General features: G+C 44.2%; 1 protein-coding gene across 3 annotated transcripts; it reads left to right on the top strand.

The window, feature by feature from the left end:
- The first annotated feature begins 596 nt into the window (after positions 1–596).
- Positions 597–20084, top strand: LOC124999226 (cAMP-specific 3',5'-cyclic phosphodiesterase 7B-like). Of its 3 annotated transcripts, XM_047574044.1 has the most exons (13): positions 597–952; positions 3481–3541; positions 11518–11607; positions 12798–12961; positions 13052–13115; positions 13275–13370; positions 14042–14142; positions 15255–15386; positions 15484–15575; positions 15755–15899; positions 15995–16091; positions 16694–16774; positions 16879–20084. In XM_047574044.1, exons 1-13 carry the CDS (start codon positions 932–934, stop codon positions 17112–17114), a joined length of 1380 nt encoding a protein of 459 aa, XP_047430000.1. In that variant the 5' UTR covers positions 597–931; the 3' UTR covers positions 17115–20084. The 3 variants fall into 3 exon arrangements, with proteins under 3 accessions (XP_047430000.1, XP_047429999.1, XP_047429998.1); XM_047574043.1 differs by lacking the exon at positions 3481–3541; XM_047574042.1 differs by lacking the exon at positions 597–952 and having other exon boundaries at positions 3503–7881.
- Positions 20085–20839: the final 755 nt, after the last annotated feature.

Raw genomic sequence — 20839 nt, 5'->3', positions numbered from 1 at the left:
TACTGTTGCCTTTCTAACATCTCCTCTGACCTCTCACAACAACAAGGCATTTTTTCCACACAACTGCTGCTCACTAGATATTTTCTCTTTTTCTGACCATTCTCTGCGAACCCTAGAGATGTTTGTGTCCGTGAAAATCCTAGTAAATCAGCAGTTTCGGAAATAATCAGACCAGCCCGTCTATCACCAACAGCCATACCACGTTCATAGTCACTTAAATCACCCTTTCTTCACCTGTTCTGACGCTCGGTTTGAACTTCAGCAAGTTGTCTTGATCACCCCTACATGCCTAAAATTATTGAATCTAGCCATGTGATTGCCTGATTAACAAGCAATTGAACAGGTGTACCTAATAAAGTGTTGTCTATCTACTCAGTCTCTTCAAAAAGTTCTGGGATTTAGTCACAATGCCCGAAGAAAGGAAGAAATGTAAGTCTTAAAATGAAATTACTTACTTTATTTGTTACTTTACTTAATTCGAGGCCACTAATCAAAGAAGTTACTGTAGCGGGCGCTGATTGGTCCACTCCGCACAAGCCCCGCCCCTCGGGTGCTAATGGCTACAACCAGCCCCGCCCCTCCCTCCTCTCTGCGGCTCACCACCAAGTACGCACACACACACGCAGCAGCACGCGGACAGGCAGGCGCGACGAGGGGAAAACACAAACTTCAACCTCACCTCTAAAAAAAAAACAAAAAAAACAGCCCCTTCTGTCTTTACAGGGCGTCTCAGGTCACACGCAGCCGCTGGAGGAGGATGAGCCAGCGTGTGTTTTAAACAGGTGTCAGCCCAGACGGGGCGCAGTCACCTTTTTTCTTGTCCCGCTGCTGTATGCGGTTCACTCCTGCGCTCCCCGTGACATGAAAACACTCCGCACGCGCCCGATCCCGTCGCGTTTACTTGTCATCCACGAGCGGCCGCGATGGTTAAATGTCCTGTTTAACGGCCGAGGTATGTAGACTTTTACAGCTATGGAAAAAAACAGACTGCCGTGTTCACACACTTGTTTTGTAATGGGCCTATTCAGAGTCCGCTGTTACGATGTGAAGAGCCGTTCAAGCTAAAATGTGAGTTTATAATGTAGTCTGGGTTTATGCTACGCTAGCATTCTCACGAGGGAGGACATTTTTTGACTCAACACTTAACATTGACCTTGTTTTTTTTTGTTGTGTGTGTGTGTGTTAAGGGTAGTTTTTTCTATTCTATAAGCTGCACTGATAGGTTACAGTAGGCCTTGTGTATTGCTGCCATGTGTCACGCCAGTGCATTGACAGATTTACAGCAGTCCACCTGCAGCGTGGACGCTGCAGACAGGGAGCAGGTGTGCACTGGAGACAGCTACACATCACAAAGGATGGTGGTGGTGGTGGTGGTGGGGGTCTCTTTTTGGTTATACACATTCAGCTGTACACTCACTTGCCAGTTCGTTAGGTGTGCGAGTGAAAACAAATGCATTCAGATATAACAGTCCCGTGCTAAGGCTTCGTGAAGGTTATGGTATTTAGCGTTTGTTTAAATTAACTGAGAGAGATGTCTTTTCAACTGTCGTTCTGGAGGTCGTGTGTTTTACAGTAATTTAACTGTGTTGTGCTGACACGTGCTTCTATGGTTTAGGCTTCACCACAAAGTACACCCAGTTGAATGAAGGGTGATTACTGCAGGACTATTAGAATTCGTTTACCTAACAAACTGGCAAGTGAGTGTATGTATGTTGAAATATTCATGTTAATGTACAGTTGTGGGACACAACAAGGAGTTGTGCTAGACCTTGATCACACATATAACTAATCCTAACCCTTGTGTTTGAATGGTTTTCTAATACACCACCTGGTTTTAGTAAGTGGAGTTTTCTCTGCTGTTGTGGAAACAATGAATATGTCAACCGTTACATGTTGTGATATTTAAATTCTTTCTTTTGTTGGTTCTGAGTCCTTATTTCCTCCCTTTCATGCTGTGTTTAAACACTTAGGTAGCTGCTGGTCGCAGGCGCTCAGTAAGCGAGAGACATTTCACTAGAAAGCCGATCAGATGAGATGAGTAATGGTGTGAGCGCAGAGTTAAAGATCATGGAAACAAAATGACAAGAGTGCATCCTGTAAACACGCCATAACCACGTGGGCTGGATGAGCGAACAGTCATCGCCTCTGGTTTACCTCCATCCACCCGTTTCCTGCCTGCCAGTAAACAATGTGTTTCAAATTCAGATGTAAATCCACCTAATCAAGCTACGCGTTCGTGACTGTCTTCCTCCGGAGGGGTAACACCGAGCACCGTGTAATAACAGATGATTAGTCATGTTTCCATCGGGTCAGCCAGCGTGCCTGCTTTCTATCAAATGTGTTTATGTGTGTCTTTGTCCTCGTGCTTCGCTAAACCAACATCGCCTAGTGCACCCAGTCCACCCCTGCTCTCGTCCACTACGCGCGCAGATGTCGAGCCATTATAACTATTATAGCCATTACTGGCAATTATAAATAGATGACCTCAATTGGGAAATGCACCGGGCTGCGTCTGCCTGAGCTGCCTCGTAGGACTTTGGGTTGTAATTATGCTGAACTCAGACCTGGGTACGGTGGAGGGCTGCACGCCCTTTTTTTGTACTTTTATCAGTTTTGTTTCTTTGGGGAGATATGACCGAAGTTTTGTCAGAGTTGATTCAAAATAAGACTAGAGAGTCGCTTTGAAGGGTGACATTTTACAGCTTCGAAGGCAGCTTTCTGAACATTTTGTTGGCGTAGCGACTTCTCAACTGGTAAGAAAAAATGGCAGATATTGAAAATAGTAAACAGTTATTTCAGTTAAGATACCGACGGCATCTGTACAGTAGATGAAGCAGCATGTGACTAGATACGAACTCACCTTGACAGAAAATGACAAAAAAAAAAAAAAAGATGACATAAGACCGTGACCATGACGATCAACCATGTCAAAGCATGTGATTAATGTGCACATCACTGCCAGCGTATGCCAGTATGCTGCCTGACCCACTTTTACAGTGTTGTTGGCCAAAACACAGACACGTTGCTACTGGAAGAGCTGATGCCAGTGTCACTTAAGTGCACGCAGCCTGTCTCGGTCGCTGAGATGAAGAATATTCTATAAACAGCTCGCGTAAGCCGACATATGAAAGCGAGATGCCATGGCGAGAGGGCAGAATCGCACTCGTTTGCATTCTTCTCTTAATGCTACCCGCTTCAGAAAAATTGAAGCCTCAGAGATTAAGATCAGCTCAGCTTTAACTTTCGAGGGCTCGTGGGAAAAAAAAAGGGGGGGCGGGCCTCGCACGCGAGCGCGAAAAAAGTTCCGCGGCCGCGCGCGTAAAGGTCGCCGTGCCTTTTAGCGCGGTTTCGGTTTGTCGTCTGCAAGATTCATTGATGCTCTTTGATGGCAGTGTGTGTGTGTGTGTGTGTATTTTTCGGCTGCTGTAATATTAATCTCAGCCTTTCTTTCCCCCCTCTCCTTCTTTCTCTCCGCCACAGAGGTGTGGAGCTGTCACATTTAAAAGGTCGGAGCAGAATGCCATACAGGTTCGCATGCTGGGTAAGAGCGCTAACTGACCCCGACACCTCTGCGCGAAAGGTTGTAAGTGCATGTAGTCGGCTGCAGTTTGGGCGGCGCGGAATGTTTTCCAAATATTTTGGTGGCGGTGCTTCGGGCTTTCACTAACCCTCGAGACGTGCTACCGTCTTCATCCGGTAAAATGTCTTCCAGCAGCGGTGCTCGATACAGTCTTCGCTCTGGAGAAGTCCAACATGTGGTTATATGAAAGCCAGACACATTTTTTTTTTTAAAGTAGTGTCTACCGAGGATCATAACATCAGCCTCAGACCTTGACGATTCAGTCCTTGAAATGTAGCCATAACTTTTTCTCATGCCTCAGTCATTTAAGAGTTCTCGAAACGAGCGCAGAGGGCTGTTATTTAGATCGCAACATGGATTCTCGGTTAGAAATTTAATTAAAAAAAAAAGAAACTACACTTGCACGTATGCAAACACAAACAGGAAGGAATGCAGCTGCCAACAACAACAAAAAAAAAAAAAAAACGCAGGCGCCACTGTTGTCTTTCGATAGGCCGTTTCATTTAATGGCTGACCCACTTCTCCACCTCCTGACCTGGCAGAAAATATCAGCAGCTGAATCAAAAGTGGGAGTCTGCCATACAGACACAACACAGAGACAGAGTATTGTACTGCACGCTGGGTTATTCTGTGCGTGTGTGTGTGTGTGTGTGAGGGAGAAGGAGGGAGGCATCATTCATCAGCCGTCCTCTAGCTACAGAGTTTCCTCATCAAGACTTCCACCGGCCTTGTCTTCTCACCACTTGTTTTTATCTCTCCGTCTCTGCCGCTATCTCTGTTTCTCACTTTCTCACATGTTCCCATGCAGTTGTCACGAATCTTGAGCTCCTCTAGTTCGCTGCATTTATTCCTTTGGCAGATTAAAGTCGTACGTGGCTGAGTCCTTGTAGCTATCCTTCGATAATCATCGTTTAAAGACACGATAAAAGCAGTTTGACACGTGTTACAAGGGCAGTGCTGATTACAAGTACTTCAGATTTGGTGTTCTGACGACACCAAGTGTCAGTTCGAAAACTAGGGGGTGCCGATACCAGCATCAGTATCAGGTTTCGATACTCTGCTCACATGCTAATGTCACTTTACACCAAAGCTAACATTAACCTCTTGGTAGTAGGCGCAGGTTAACTGGCTGTTAACAAGGGTCTTTTGGCTTAGAGGAGTGTTACAGATGTGGTCGCCGTCTGACGTAAAATAGTTTTAACTTTTTAAACATTCACAACACTTGGAATTCATTTGGTTGCAGCAAGACCTGTCGGCTCACTGGGGACGGCGCATTCGACTTGTTACTAGCATCTTCCTGACCTTTCAGACGATCTCACCGCTCACCAGTGGAAACCCGCAAAAGGGTTGGTCTATTCACTGGTTACACGCAGACACACGAGCTCCTTTGATGCTGTGGCATCAGCCGTGCCTCCCGCTGTGCTTCAGAGACTTCCCACCAAAGGAGCTTTAGCACGGCATCAAAACGATGAAAGCAGCTTTAACTGCACCAGTCAAAAGGTGCTTCGTTTGCCACTATTATACTGTAAATATATTGTCATGTCATCGCCAGAGCTTTTGTGTTCTTTTTAAACACTCCTAGCACCACTGGGCGCTGGCAAGTATCCACACGTACCCGTATTTGCTCTAACAAAAGGTGGAGCGGTATCGCCCGACGCCAGTTGGGAGAAAAAGGTTGAGCTAAAAACTAAGCAGTGCTGCGTGTCATGTCTGAGAATAATTAAATAATCTTGTTCATCAGGTCAGCTCAGAGTTAGAGGTCTATTTTTGTTTTAGTACACAGAGATTCCAGCTCATAGTTGGAGTTGTGTGCTGACACAGTTATAATGCGCCTCCCATCCAAAGTGTTGTCTGGATTTGAAAGTTGTTCAGTACGTGTTTGTATTGAACACAGTGTCCATGGTTCATTTTTTATGACTTCACTTCCACCCAGCTCGAGCATACAATATTTAACACTCGATACCAACCGCTGATTTACAGCTATACGTGCGCCTGCGCCTCATAGTTTCTCACAGTCGGTATCTATTATCTTAACGCTCTTTGTCTCATTTCTTCCAATCTGCTTGTGTCTGATACGTGACGTTCAAGGCTGTCTGCCTGACTGTGTGTGTGTGTGTGTGTGTGTGTATGTGTCTGCGTGTGTGTGTACTTCTGTCTGCATGTGATTGTTTTTCAAGGGAACATTTCCCCGGAAAAATGTAACATTTATAGCACCGCATCCTCCTTTTTTTATGCAGGGTTATGCAGGTCCTGCTTGCTTGCTCACACTCATTCACTCGTATTCACAGTGATTTACATGTGGTCACGAGTGGCCAAAGGGAAACGTTTGCATGCCGTTTGAATGTTTCATAAACAAGTCATAAACAGATTATCAATTCATGTCATTATCTGATCATGAAGCCACTTTCCCTTAATTACAATAATACACCAAAGTTGGAAACCAGTGCTCCCCCAAGGTTAACATCAAGAGATCAGATCAAAACCTGCCGACAACCTGACTTCTGGCCTCGCTTTGTCAGAACATTCTTCAGGTTTGTGTCTGCGTGAGTCTGCCTGCAGTCATTATTTTGCTATAGGGGAAAAACCTTTGTTTGTTTAAATATTCCTTGAGTCACAGTTACTTTAGGCAGCAGTAAGTCAAGGGTGCAGGCTGTTCATCTTACTGAGTCTCTGTTTATAGAATCCACACGCTTAGATCTGATGACTTTTTTTGTATTTTTAGGAGAACGCTTTTAGAAATAATCATCCAGGAGCAGGATTTATGCCGTCGGGCTGTATCTGGCTGAGACCAGATCTGACCAATCGGATCAAACCGCATCTGAAAAACAGAGCAGCAGATAGTTTCATGGATCGGTTTTTCTGCTTAATCGGAGCTAACCCACTTTTATGTGGTCGCTAATATCCGAATTTAGCCACGGGTATCACCCTTTCACCCCTTATTATTATATTAAGTTATTCAGTTATGATTCTGACTGCATCGTTTCTAATTATCAATCATGGGTTCGGTGTTTCCTGACATCGCGTCTCTCTGCTTCTATCAGAAATCCAAGTTGCGTTTAAGCCCACGGCTGGTTAGTCACCTGCGCAGGAGAGTTCAGAGCAAATACGTCAAAACAGACCTGCTCAAGTTGTTTCTGTGCCGGCGGAGCTCTAACGAAGGGTGACTCACAGCGCGCACCTCATTTTACCTTCAGGCGGAACAAGTTTATTATTATTCTCTCCTATAAACCTTCCACGTCCATCTTTCATCACACGTAACAATTTCTGCCACTAAGACCAAAGAATTAAACGAAAAATAATAATAATAAAAAAAAATAGCTATAGACACTGCTGCGTGCCTTTTAGTATAGAAATTCCTGTGGTGAAATCCTACATCCGCCGGCGTTCACCTCATTCAACCCTGTCCCCACTAAGCCCACTGCGTGAAAGGAGCTGTCAACCACAGCTCTACGGTGTTTTGCTCTAAACTTGTTGGGCTGTTGTCGGGGTAGCAGCATACAGCCGGAGAGAGAGAGAGAGTGTAAGTGAGCTGAGAGTGTGGGGAGAGGAGGGGCTTTGAGACGCCACAACAACACTGGCGCGAGTGAGGCTGTGGAGGGGAGAGAGAATGCGGCAGAAGGAGGGAGCAGACTGCCAGTGGTCGACTCTGGGAGAGAGGGATACGCACGCATCGCCTTTGTCTTTTTTCTGGCTTTTTCTTCCACTCTTTGTCTCATGGTTCTCGTCTCTCTGCGCCTCCTTGCTCTCGGACTCCCTCTGTCCTCCCCGCTGCTGATTCTGTCTCTCCTGGCAGTCTCCATCTCTGCGTCCTACATCCAGACTTCCTTCCACCTCAGCCCGTCTTCATTTTCCCCACCTATGGCCACCTGACAGTGAGCTTTTCTTTCCTTTTCCCCCCTCTCTCTTTTTATCTTCACCATCCCCCTCTCTGTCCCGTTAGTCCGGTTCAGCTGCTTCTTTTCTTTGAGCCGGTCTGTCAGGTCACCCATCTCTTACGATGCCCGTACTGGAGGGGCTCTGGGGTCCAGATCTCAGGATGCGGGACCCCGGTCTGGGGGTCTGTCCCGACGAGCCTCCCGGATCTCCGGTGTGGGGTCCTCTCAGGACTCCCCCCGTCACTTGCGGTGGGCTCTCGCTGGCCCTGGAGCTTCCCGCTCTCATACGACAGCTCAGAGCTGCGTGGAGAGCGCGCAGGGGAGGTCCCCGGGGACCGGAGAGAAGTCAAGCAAACACATGGGTGGAGGCAGAGAAGGTGGAGGAGGTGAAGCAGGACACGGAGAGCACGAGTACGCATCTGGAAGGTAACATGCCCACAATGCGTGATGCAAGTCCAGTGGGAGTTGGATTTCTGATAAATGTTTAATGTCTGATGTACGCTGTCTGTTTTGGTTTTATCCAGCATCTGTACTTGCTGCATGAAAACAGACTTGTGGCAGCAGATGTGTGTAACTTTGTTTAGTTATTTATTTGGGATCATTTCTTTGTTTTATCATAATTTGGCCTTTCAAAGTGTGTGAAACCTTTGTTAAACATGCCACTTTTGTGGATTTTGTGTTTTTTTTGTGCTTCCATATCTGAATTTCATAATGTCAGGTTTCGCATCCGTCGTCCATGCATCGGTACGTGTTTTCATTTTTGACAAGTGAATGTGTGACAGATTATCCTCGAAGTGGGCGCCTCCGGCAGTATGTTTACATGCGCCTGTTTTAAATTGACGGAGGTCGGGACCGGGTTCCGAGAAGCTCAGATAACAAGAGACAGTGGAATGAGGGATTTGGGCCGTAAAGCCAGGGTGTCCATTAAATAAAGCTGTGTTACCATCTGCTGAGCTGCAGCTGTCCTTGATGACACTCAGAATGACATCATCAATCTAACCTGCGTCCGTTTGTCACAGATGACGCAAAGTGACAGGAAATAAGGTAATCGTGTATTTAACGGTGACCTCGACGAACAACATTATTCTTCAATAGACCATTGTTGACTTATTGGCATTGACAATATTTTTCTGTTCACTATTTGACTGTTTGTTTTGTCAATGTTTTGCCATAACGGCAAACTAGTGTTGCAAAGCGGCGTCAGACTTGATGACGAGGGTTAAAAAAAACAAGGCTTAAAATATCACCTGGTAACAAAAACTGAAAAGTGTAGATCTTAATCTTTTAATGATGAAGTGATGATTCAGCCTTTGGGGAAATTGCCTTTTCTGACTCATCCAGTGGAAAATGAAGAAATGTATTGAGTTCGCTCGGACTTTCCTTTTTGAACTGTGGCGACCTCATTCATCGGATGATTTCTTATCGAAGGTGAAAGACGATCTACGCAATATTTGACTGTGGCGCACACAAATGTGTCGAGACACCGAGATAACTCGTCAGCCAGCGGTGATAGTGAGTCACCGTGACATTGTGGCTGAAACGGGTTATTTTTTAAAATAAAATTACATGTGACATTTGGTTATAACAAAAGAATCACGTATTGGTCTTTTACCACGAAAATCTAATTTAGTCATTAAGTGTTTCCCGCACATATACACCGGTGTCTGGCCTTACGTAAAGCTTGTTTTGCGGGCGTAGTTAACGGTATTTTAGTGCAGTTTCCAGGAAAAGTATTTTAAAATGTCTTAATTTTTGACCTCATGGCCTGGACTTGTTCTGTTCTTGTGAGACAATTTCTTCGTATCACTCCCATTGCCTGTTTCTTCTTTTGGCTTTCATTTTGAACATGTGCCTACTCAGGCTCGCTGACCAATTCTTGGAAAACTAGCTTGGGACTGTGAGGTTTGATTCCCTCCTTGTCCATGACTTTACTTCACTTGGACTAAATTCTCAATATATGTGAATAAATACAGTATATACATGGAAAATAATTATAATTTATAATTATAAATCATAATAATTATACTTGTTATTATGAATTATACTCATAGTCATATACAAACTGCTAAAAGGTCGTTCCATCGTTGAGTTGACGGTACCCGGCCAGCTGTGCACAATCATAGTATCTTCCTCCGTATCCAGATAAAGCATCAGCAGCTGCAGGCAGAAGGAAACATCGTCTGCCAGTGTGTGTTAAAAGAGTGTTTGTGTTTGAGTGTTGGCACTGCGTATGGCAGGAGTGCGTCCGACTGACAATTTCTGAGAAGGAAAACAGCCCCAAAGCGCAGTTTGTGCCATAAACACCCACTGAAGCCAAGTGAAATATTCCTATCAGCTCCTTGTGTCTGCCTCCGTATGTATGTATGTATGTATGTATGTGTGGGTGGATGCCGTGTGCCAAGTTTGCAATCTTGCTTTTGCATTTGGAATCAGGGATTTAACCTCATTCGTGTGTGTATGCGCGTCCACGTGCGACGCGCTGACATGCTGGAGCATGTTTGTTGCCGCTTCTTTAAACATCCATCCCTACTGATTCACGCTTTCATCCTAAATGACCCAGTTCTGCGCAGCGTGGAGACAATGACCTATTTACGACTCCGACTTAAAGGAAGGGAAAGGCACACGGCAGGGAGGGAGGGAGGGAGGGAGAGGGACGAGCAGACGAGGGAAGGATGGATCAGTTGGGGATGGTGAAAATGTTGAGCGGGTAGCAATGCGGAGAGGGAGCGGGGAGGATGTGGAGGCAGGAGCCAAAAGTAAGGGAGAAATCCAAAATGGAGAGTTGGCGTGAATGAAGACAGAGAGCCGGGGGGGGGGAGGGCAGAGTTGTGTTAATGTATTTGTCTATGTTAGAAGTGAGTGATCTGTCACTGCGGTGTTTTTCCAGAAGATGTATTTCCTCTTTTTCGTGCCTGCCCGGGTACAGGATAATAAGCAAAGAGGCCTTCCCCCTTTTTTTTTTTTTTTTTCCTTTCATTGCTGAAACTAGGCCAGCAGTGCTCTTCTTCTGCCTCCTTTTAACAGACTGAGTCACATCCCCCCCTCAAGCACTTTATATTTGTTTGTTGGACTATAACATACGTAAATAGAAAAGTGTGTAATTTCCCACAAAACGCGTGTTGTACATTTTATGCACATTTACCAAAACCACAAGCTGTGCCGCTTTGGCTGCCCACGCACGCTGGGCAAGATCTGGCAACCTGAGGGAGTTACCACGGTGACTTCAGCCCCCATTAGCAGGTAGTTTAGCTGCATCTGTGAAGCAGGAGTCACGGGGGTGATGCGAGTTGGCAACCTCAGGGATGTAATACGCTCCAGTTCCTGACATGTAAATTATTCAGTATTCCCATAGTTTTTAGTTTATTCAAGTGTAAATTTCGTGTGTTTGGATGTGTGTTGTGACTTAGGACCTAGTTGTGTTGTGTCTTGTTTGTTACTGGCCTCAGGCTGTGTGAGTTGCTCGTTCTTGAGGAGAGACTGATACTATTCAAGCTTCCATTGCGCTCCATCAAAACCCAGAGGTTTGCTTCTGGATCTCTGCAGACTGTCACTGTAGAATAGATCATAAACTGTGCAATTATAGTGACAGAAACCTGTGGACACTTCAAATCTTTTTCCACTTGACTAGAATATGTCCATCAGCTGCTAATATCATGTCAATGGATCAAACGTATCAAACCGAAAACCTTGACTTTCGATAGATCGATACTTTGTTTATGCCGAAGGCCCCTCTGCTTCGGTTGGCACCAATCTGAAACCACCGTGCATAATAACTGTAGCATGAACAGTACGTACTCGCGGAGCCAATTTGATATAAAAGAAACGTTCAGTCGCGCCCCTCAACAGCTGCGCGGCGGCGTGAAATGCATTTTCCTTGAGCAAATTTGGTCCAGACACACAATGTCCCAGAGATTCGGTGACATCAGTGATCCTCTTGTTTCACAGAGGCCGGTTTTAATGATCGTACCCGTCGTACATCAGATTTCGTAACGGTCATTATCTTGAAAACACAGCAGTGCTGTCGTGTGAAAACCCAACTCTCTTTTCTCTCCCTCCCTCCAGCTGATGGCAGACTGAACACTGGTCATGCTGGTGTGCTGCTGGCGGAGAGACGAGGCTCCTACCCGCTGATCGACCTGCGCATCTTTAAAAGCAAGTCACTCAATCAATCTAAATACGATCCAGTGGTCCACTAAAGCAACTTTACTGTCTTCATTTAGAAACTACATTCTCTGTACGTTTTGTGAGGAAATCTAATGCACTGATAAGGTTAACACAGTATAGTCGTCTTAACGTGTTCATTGAATTTGTCAAATTTTTGAATTATGGGATTGAACACGTGTATATTAATTTGCTGTCACATGCATTTGGATGAGTGAATACACCAAACATACACTCAAATAATAAAGTACTAGAATGTTAGGGACAGAAGAAAATGGTTGTATCCATCCATCCTTTGCCATATAGATGACACTAAGAATGACGCAGGATGAAATGACGAAAATTTATTTAAAGAACTAGAAATTAGGGCGCAGCAGAGACGAGGCTAGTTAAACCGAACTAAAAAACATCCAACATGGCGTCCAAACAGAAAGTAACCCCAAAAAAAATCTGCTAGCAGAAAACAAAGTAATCCAAAAGCCAAAGAGGAGTCCAGTACACAAGGAAGCAGGAAACACACCACAGTCACACCAGGGAAAACTCAAGGGTAAAAAGAGGAAGGACATCCAGGAACAAACGGGTAGCAGAAGAAGTAAAAAAAAAAAAAAAAAGATAAGAAGTGGAGACAGGACTACACATGTCATAGAGGGGGATGCTTCCATGAGGCAGGATGTGAGTAACCGTGCTGTATTCAGAAGAGGGAAATACTTTTGACCTGATGGAACATTATCTAATACTCAAGATACCTCATAGAGTTTTCTTACAGAAGGAAATCTACTTTAATGTAGAGATTTTAAAAAAATAGTTTTTTATTTTCTCAAGACCAGAAATTTGAGGAGGCTTCATATTCTTGGAGAACTGTCTGTGGTTTCATAGGTTCAGGAACCTTTATACGTTCCTGATGTTTGGTTGTTCTAACTGCCAATCCAGTAATAACAGGAAAGAAATTTAATTATCTGCAATAAAAACTAAAAATACTCTAGTTTTTGTCTATTGTAATTCCACGAATGAGCCCATTGGAAATTGCTTTAAATATCCTCAATATTAAATAACAACCAACTGGCTGTTTGGATCAAACATGAACTCTGTTATTTTCCTTATCCTGCAGACAATTACTAGAATAAAGTCACATGACCAGGAGCTGCTGTGTGAAAGTAAATAATTTCTCTTTGCAATTCCAGCCAGTGCCCAGCAGGGGGAGGTAGAGTCCGGCACCAGGAGAAAGGTGAAGCGTCTGCTGAGCTTCCAGAGGTACTGCCACGCATCCAGGTTACTCAGAGGTTTGGTTCCCCACACCCCTGGGTCCCTACACTTACTGGACGATGACTACCTGGGACAGGCCGCGGTGAGGACGCGCAAACACACACACTCACAGATTCAGGGTTTCCCCCAACTCTCTGTAACTGAACTGATTAATGTGTGTTTTCCTTTACAGCACATGCTATCAAAAGTAGGCACATGGAATTTTGACATTTTCCTCTTTGATCGTCTTACAAATGGTGAGATCATTTGTTAGTAAGTTATTTTGTTTCCATCACATACTCACAATATCGTTATTACACATACTCAGGATACTAAAAAGTAATTTTCAGATATCTGACTTGCCGCGCAATAAAGTGTACTCTTCCTCATACATGTTGATATGTTGGTTGTTGTAGGTAACAGTCTGGTGACCCTGATGTGCCATCTCTTCAATGTCTACGGTCTCATTCACCACTTCCAGCTGGACATGGTGAAACTACACAGGTTTCTGGGTACGCTGCAAGAAAGTGTTCATAATAATTATATGCGTCCACCCACTGCTCCCCATTTATCTCCAGCAATACCTGCTATAAAAGCTTTAAAATAAAGAGCAACCATATTTTAGTTGGATGCATCAGTTTTCCCTAGATGGCAGTCACGCACGTGTAAAGGACCTCATTTGTAAGAAGCGCGCCTGATTTGCCTCTTTGTCGCGGCAGAAACCTGAGAAGGGTTTAACTCCACAAAGGGAGACACTGAGCGTATGGGCCCCACAGCAACAACACAATCTGGACAAAGTGACAGAGGAACGACTGTTGTAGCCATTGAAGATTAACCCACTTCTAAAAGCCGCTATCAGATACTGCATGGCAACAGACGGTGAGCTGCGTGTTGTCATGGAAACACGGAGCAACGTCAGCATTTTTTTGTGCATTTTTATCCATGCATTAAAAAAAAAAAATGTGCAAATGACTTGAGCGTTCTCCACGAGACTGTCACACGTGAAACTTCCATATATACTTATATATTATTTCAGCGTTCTTACCGTACTCTTACAGTCAAACGCAGCATTCACTCTTAGGTCAGCAAGAAATCAAGTGTAGTGGAAATGGAAACTAGATAGTCATTTACAGTAGTGTAGACTGTCAATGTGAAAGGTCAAATTAGTGTCCTGTGTTTCCAGGTATGGTGCAGCAGGACTACCACTCCCAGAATCCCTATCACAATGCTGTTCATGCTGCTGATGTCACTCAAGCCATGTACTGCTACCTGAAGGAGCCCAAGGTAATAAGATGCCTTGTCTTCTCTCCATACACACACACACACACACACACACACACACACACACACACACACACACACACACACACACACACACACTGTACGGCTTCAGCACTTATGAGCTTCTCCTTGACATATTCCATTAGCTTTGCTCCCTGGGAAAAATCCCCGAAGCCCTCTGACCAGATTAAGTGTCTTGGCATCTTCCCCTTATTTAGTAATTGCTTTTGTGTCCTCCGTTGCTCTGTGAAGCACTTTGAGATGCATCTATTTTGTTAAAAGCACTAAATGAAATTCGATACAGCAAACAACGCCGGTGTGTTGCAGATAACAAGCGCAGTCCGCAGTGAGATGACGAGCCGGCAGCCTCTCCAACCCACTGTGTCATTTTGTCCTTTACTGACCATTAAGCATTTATCTCCGCGCTGTGATCCACACCTGAGCCTGAACACAATACAAAGTCAAAACGACAAGCCTCAGTTTAAGCTCTCTTCTCAGGTTACCAGTCGGCTTTAGAATTGATTTTAAGATGTCATCGTTACTCTTTTTTTCCGTTCAGACTTCCTGTCTGATGACATGAAACATTCGGTGACATCTTTTAAGCCAAGTCTTTAACCCATGTTTGTTAACTTTGGTCCGATTTGTTTTCTCAGTGTCGACTTGTTTTCATCTGATTTCTTTTATGTGAAACACGTGGTAGGGTGTTTCCTAAGAATCTAATTCTTATTATTGTTTATTAGTATTGTTATTATAAAAATAAACCCGCATTCATAAATATCCATACAACAATACTCCGCCCTTTATTAGAATTCATTTACAGAAGATCAAGAAGATAAACTGATGAATTGAAACCGATTTAGTATACGCCTTAATCATGCTCTATGCTGTGTACTTGTATCTTATACATAAATCTGGAAAAACCGGCATTGATGTGTTGATGAAATTTGCACCAGTCAAAATAAACACTATAAATCAGGATATTCTCTACTTGCATCTCATCCGAATCTTTTGTGTTCAGTTTATTATTGGAGCTTCGTTTAGAAATAAATTTAACCACGCCTCACACTGTGTGTAAGCGACATTTGTAACCTTGCGGACATGCGTGTGTGTCGCAGCTGGCGGAGCAGCTGAGTCCCCTGGACGTGTTCCTGGGTCTGATGGCGGCCGCCGCCCACGACGTGGACCATCCCGGAGTCAACCAGCCCTTCCTCATCAAGACCAGGCACCACCTGGCGTCTCTCTACCAGGTAAACACGGGGGCGTGGGTCCGCACATGTGCTGCGTTTAGTGTCCGCGGCTCAGACCTGCGCTGATCACATTTTGGATGTCGCTCATCCCGGACAGAACACGTCCGTGCTGGAGAGCCACCACTGGAGATCCACCGTGGGCATGCTGCGGGAGTCGGGGCTGCTGTCCCACCTGCCTGCTGACATGTCGTAAGAACACACAAACGCAAACGACACCCTGAGTTCAGATGAGATTACTTTGCAATGAATAAATAAATGTGCAGCGTATTTTCAGAAAGATAGTTTCCAGTGAGCTGCAGGTAGAGTCATAAATGAACGGAGCGTGGATTAGTTGCGTACGCTCAGTGATGCGTCCCTCTGCTCCGCAGGCAGGACATAGAGCAGCAGCTGGGCTCTCTCATCCTGGCCACAGACATCAGCAGGCAGAACGAGTTCCTGTCGACCTTCAGAGAGCATCTGGACAACCAGGACCTGGACCTCCAGCTGGCTTCGCACAGGCACTTTATCCTGCAGGTGCGCGTCTTATTTCCTCGACAAACTCTCACGTGCGTGCGTGCGTCCAATCCAGGTTTGACCGCATCCGTTCGTTTCTCTCCGCTTGCCTTCAGATCGCTCTCAAGTGCGCAGACGTCTGTAACCCGTGTCGGGCGTGGGAGCTGAGCAGACAGTGGAGCGAGAGGGTGTGTGAGGAATTCTACAGGCAGGGTGACTAAGCTTTAATTATTCTTCTCTCAGTTTGCATCAAGATAAACATACAATGGAGGAAGCAGTAGTCATTTCACTTCTCAGGCACCTTGTTTTTCTTCATAAACCGTGACTAAGTGGATCATTAATGAATCATTTATCGTTAATGATTCATTTGACCTGACACCGAGCTACTTTTACTGGACATGACGATGCTAAATAACGGCGGTGCCACACATTGTTATGAGCGCAGTTCCGCACAGTGGCCCTGCGCGGCTATTAAAAGACTGAAGAATGACTAAAGTTTATATACAGGATGTTAGGATTAGGTACAGCATTTTAAAATTCATTTTAACAATGAACCAAATTGAAATTATTTAACGATATAGACAATTAATGGTCCATATCGTGATGGCTGTAGCCACAAAACTGTAAACATGATCTTAAAACTCAGTGTCAAAGCCAAAAAATGGACCCAAAAACAAGTTTTTACCCTTTTTAAATCTACAGGTCCAAGTTTAAGCCACTTAAAACAAATGTAAATTGTTTCTGGACTTAAATCACGTCTGCATCTGTGTCGTCCTTCGTTTCTGTTTTCTGAATCGTTGTTGCTAACCTGGCAGGTGACTTGGAGAGGAAGTTTGACTTGGAAATCAGTCCTCTGTGCAACCAGCAGGCTGATTCTGTGCCAGCCATCCAGACAGGTAAGTCCTGAGCGTGCACATACACACAGATTTCAAAGCGAAGCCGTCGCGGGGAGCGAAGGCGGCTCCGTGCGTGTCTAACAGAAGATGTTCCTGTGTGTCAGGTTTCATCTCCTACATTGTGGAGCCTCTGTTCGAGGAGTGGCACCGCTTCACCGAGCCCAGCCCGCTCAGCCAAACTATGCTGGGTCACCTGCACAAGAACAAGGCTTGCTGGAGTCGCCTACTGTACTCACACACACCTTCAGACACACAAACAAACTCCACTCCAGAAGGAGGAGGAGGAGGAGGAGGAGACGCAGAGGGAGAGGGTGAGGGTGAGGGAGAAGACATCCCTTAATCTTCCTGTTGTTTGTCCGGGTGTTTTATCTTCTTGTAAAAATGGAGGATAGGAGTCTTTACGCTGCTCCTCGTTTGTCCTCCAGCATATTTCCTCCCACGGCTGGTTGTTGACAGGCTCTGAAAGTGGGAGCACTGGAAGCAAGTTTGGCCTGGATACGTGAGAAATGTCTCCCTCTGCTGGAAGCAGATGGGAAAAAACAAAAACTAAATGAAGAGCGACAGATTCCTGGTGGAGCTGATGGAAGAATAATCTTAGTAAATAAATGCAAATTTCTAGTCATGCGTTGCTCTGTAACCCTGTGGTATCTGCTTCAAATTAACGGAGGAAAGCAGGAGTAGACTGAAAAGCTTCTAGCTGATGATGGAAGAAGGATTCATGAATACAAGAGTTTGCACAATGCTGCTAGAACAGTAAAGAAAAAAGCCAAAATGATTAACTAGTCAGCTGGACTGTGCTGGGACGAAGACACAAAGTATATGAAAGAATAAATGGAATCTAAGAATATATCAACTATACTATGCTTTTTAAACTCTTAGACAGTACGTGTTAAGCTCTTTTCACCCTTTTTCTCTTGTTTTGTACTGCTTGCACTTCTATTGGATGCTTTTTCATACAGGTGTCACACTTGTCTACTTTTCACTGAAGTGCGTTTTTAACTGACAGCACTAAGCTGGTACGTCACAGTACTGTCACATGTATCCTGTTTTAACTGTGCGACTATAAGACTGACTCAGCTGGACTTTTTTTGGACGAGACTCAGCGAGAGCGCATTCATCTAAATGGTCTAACCTGTACATACCGCGATGTACAACCTCAACTCAACTTCACACGCCAAAATCTCAACAATGTATTCATCTTTTTACTGGTTAACTCTCCTCACAACTGGTGTCACCTTTGCTGTGACAACTTTATGGGTGCGCTCATTTCTAACCTCACTTTACAAGCTCACATACAACAAGGCCTTAACAGCGACTCAGTCTGTCTGTGAAACCTATTTTTTTAATTACCATTTTCTGGACTTTATTGTGATACGAAACCGCTCACTAACGGTTTCTGCTTGTTTTTCTTCAGCTGTACCAGCATACTGAAACACACACACACACAGAGTACGGTAGCGGCTTGTTTCCTGATTGATCTTTCAGTCAGTATTAGGATCAGATTGACTTTTACACCTGGTAAGAGTTGCCTCTGTGCCAACGTACTGTTACAAAACATCCTCTCACGGCTCTTTTACCTCTATAAAGCTTTTGTATTCTTCTGCTTCAGTCAATGTATGTCATGGACACACTTGGGCCAATTAGTGACTATAAATGCCTCTAATTAATCGAGTGGCACTGAACATGTCTCGCAAAAAAAGAATTAAAAATATATTCAGTCTATTTGAAGTTTAAATATCTCTAATCTTATACATATGTACAGTATATGAAATATAACAACGGCGAAACTGATCCATGTTTCCTAAAACAAAGGGATTCGTAAATACTAGCTGGTCCAAGTATAAAATGTATCACTATAAAACCTATTTCTACTGTTCTTGCTCTAATTATGTACAGTTCAAGTTGTCACATTTAAGATTTCCAGTCCTTCTGGCATGATCGACGCTGCGCACGCAGCGTTTTTACGGAGGTCTGGATCTAAGCCGAGCTGCTGAAGAGCTTTATGATTCTATCAACCCAGCCGACACAGTTCTGTAATATAATCCAATATTGACAAAGTTATGAAAAGTTTGTTTTTTTAGATGTTACACTAACTGTGATTATACGCCTTTTTTTTTTTTTTTCCACAAGGCACAGTGCAATAACGTTCCCTGGCCGGGGTGTAAGAAAAGTGGCCATATTCATGTCTATAGCGTAAAACATTCACACGTCTTTGCTGTAACACTCTCTTGGCTTTGCTGAAATTCCCACTATATAAAATTATTATTGTTTGAGGCGTCGCCGTGGTAACAAAGAGTCATATCTCTGAAAATCTACTGTACAATTAACTCACCGACGCACTTTGATTTCCAGAGTGACGTTCACTGACTTTTTTGCGGCTCAGATCTTCTTCCTGTGCTGAGGACAAAACAAAATCTGTTTATAACTACAAACTGGGAACATTGTGAGACACGGCTTTATAAATGCGCTACCCAAAAAAGAGCATCATTTGAGTGTCTGGAAGTCATTTGCTACTGCCATAGTGTAGACCTGGTCTGGACACACAGCAGGCCTCAGGCTGCCTTGTATTTGAATACCTCTCAGAATTAGCACTGATACAGGGTAACTGAGCCATACTGGTTTTACTAACTGGTACAAATACGTACTGTATGTCTAGAATTATTATAACAGCTTTACCATGATTATCTATCTAAACGTGATTTAGTCTAATAAAACCTGTGAATCTATTGTGATTTTAAAAAAAAAATAAATCCAGTTTATATAAATGAACACACTGTTAAAGACATGTTTCTGTGAAGGTTTTTTAATGAACATGCTCAGCATATTTTGTTTCATGAAAAGATTCAGCAATAACCTGTTAACAGTTTGCAATCGGCCTGTGTCCACGCCAGATGTCCGTCTCACAGTGCGGTCACAGGATGGTTTCACAGTATATTAATGCCATCTTCTTCATTCATTTAGAGCTTTTTGTTCATGTAGTCGTGAAGTTTAAGTCCGTTCTGCACCTTGAAAGCAGCACTTTCCTAAAATTAGCCATGAAACTGCGTTTAGCGAAACTTGCAGGCGATCAAGAACTTGGCCATATGTCCGTACGGTTTTGGGGAGAATAATTAAAATCCGAAACTGCAGTATTTTAAACGGTGAGATAGCGGAGCTGTTTGCACTGTGGTGTGTCAAGCGATCCGAACAAGATCTGAAGCTCTGTATGGTTTTCGAACGGGTCGTCCGACTCCTCGACTGTACGTCTCTGTTTTGCCATTTGAGCACTGTGATCAATAAAATAACTCTTTTTCAATTACCAACCACGCCATCGGGTGTCCCGTGTGTATTTTTGTGCGTAAACCTGAATAGAAACAGCCACCAGGTGACCAAGAGTTGACCTTTTGTTTCGTTAACAAATGCCATGAATTAAACTGACCACTAGATGGCAATAAAACAATTTCAGTGGCTCCATGTGAGGTGAATGCCAAAAAAAGAGCTCTCTCCTCATGGCAGGGGGTGCCTCTCCCTGCTGCTTTGTTTACAGTATAAATACAATAGTCGACCTGACGATCAACATGATTACTTCTGTGATGTAAGCCCAGCTCGGGGCAATGAGCTCATTTGTCAACAAAAAAAAATAAAGAAAGAAGAAAGACGGGCTGAAATCAAACATTGCTGAAGCTGTGTGTAGTTGTACTTTACAGGGTCACGCTGATGAATCGTAAAACCGAGGTTTGCAGCGTTTTCTGACGTTTTTTTTCAATATCAAACTTTCAAGGAGGAGTGAAGACGTATGGAGCGGGATTTCACACCGGGGCATGTCGGGTGAGAGCTGTGAGAACACGGTCAGACAAAAGCAGGAAAGTAGGAGAAGTGAGGGAGGCTCAGCATTCAAACACGAAACTGTTGTAAATACAGGGTTGAACAAGTGGGGAAGCACAAGAGATAGTGAGATTGTAGTGATCAGAGAGGTGGTACACGCACGGCCTGTGTTTCCCTCATTTGCATATCTCTGATTTGCAATGCAAACAAGGCTCGTAGATTGTGTCTGATGCAGAGTCCACTTATGATAGTTCAAGTATA

The sequence above is a fragment of the Mugil cephalus genome, chromosome 21 (genome assembly GCF_022458985.1).
Source record: "Mugil cephalus isolate CIBA_MC_2020 chromosome 21, CIBA_Mcephalus_1.1, whole genome shotgun sequence".
NCBI lineage: Eukaryota > Metazoa > Chordata > Actinopteri > Mugiliformes > Mugilidae > Mugil > Mugil cephalus.
Note: the sequence above shows the minus strand (reverse complement) of the source record. Positions and strands in the feature narration are given on the sequence as shown.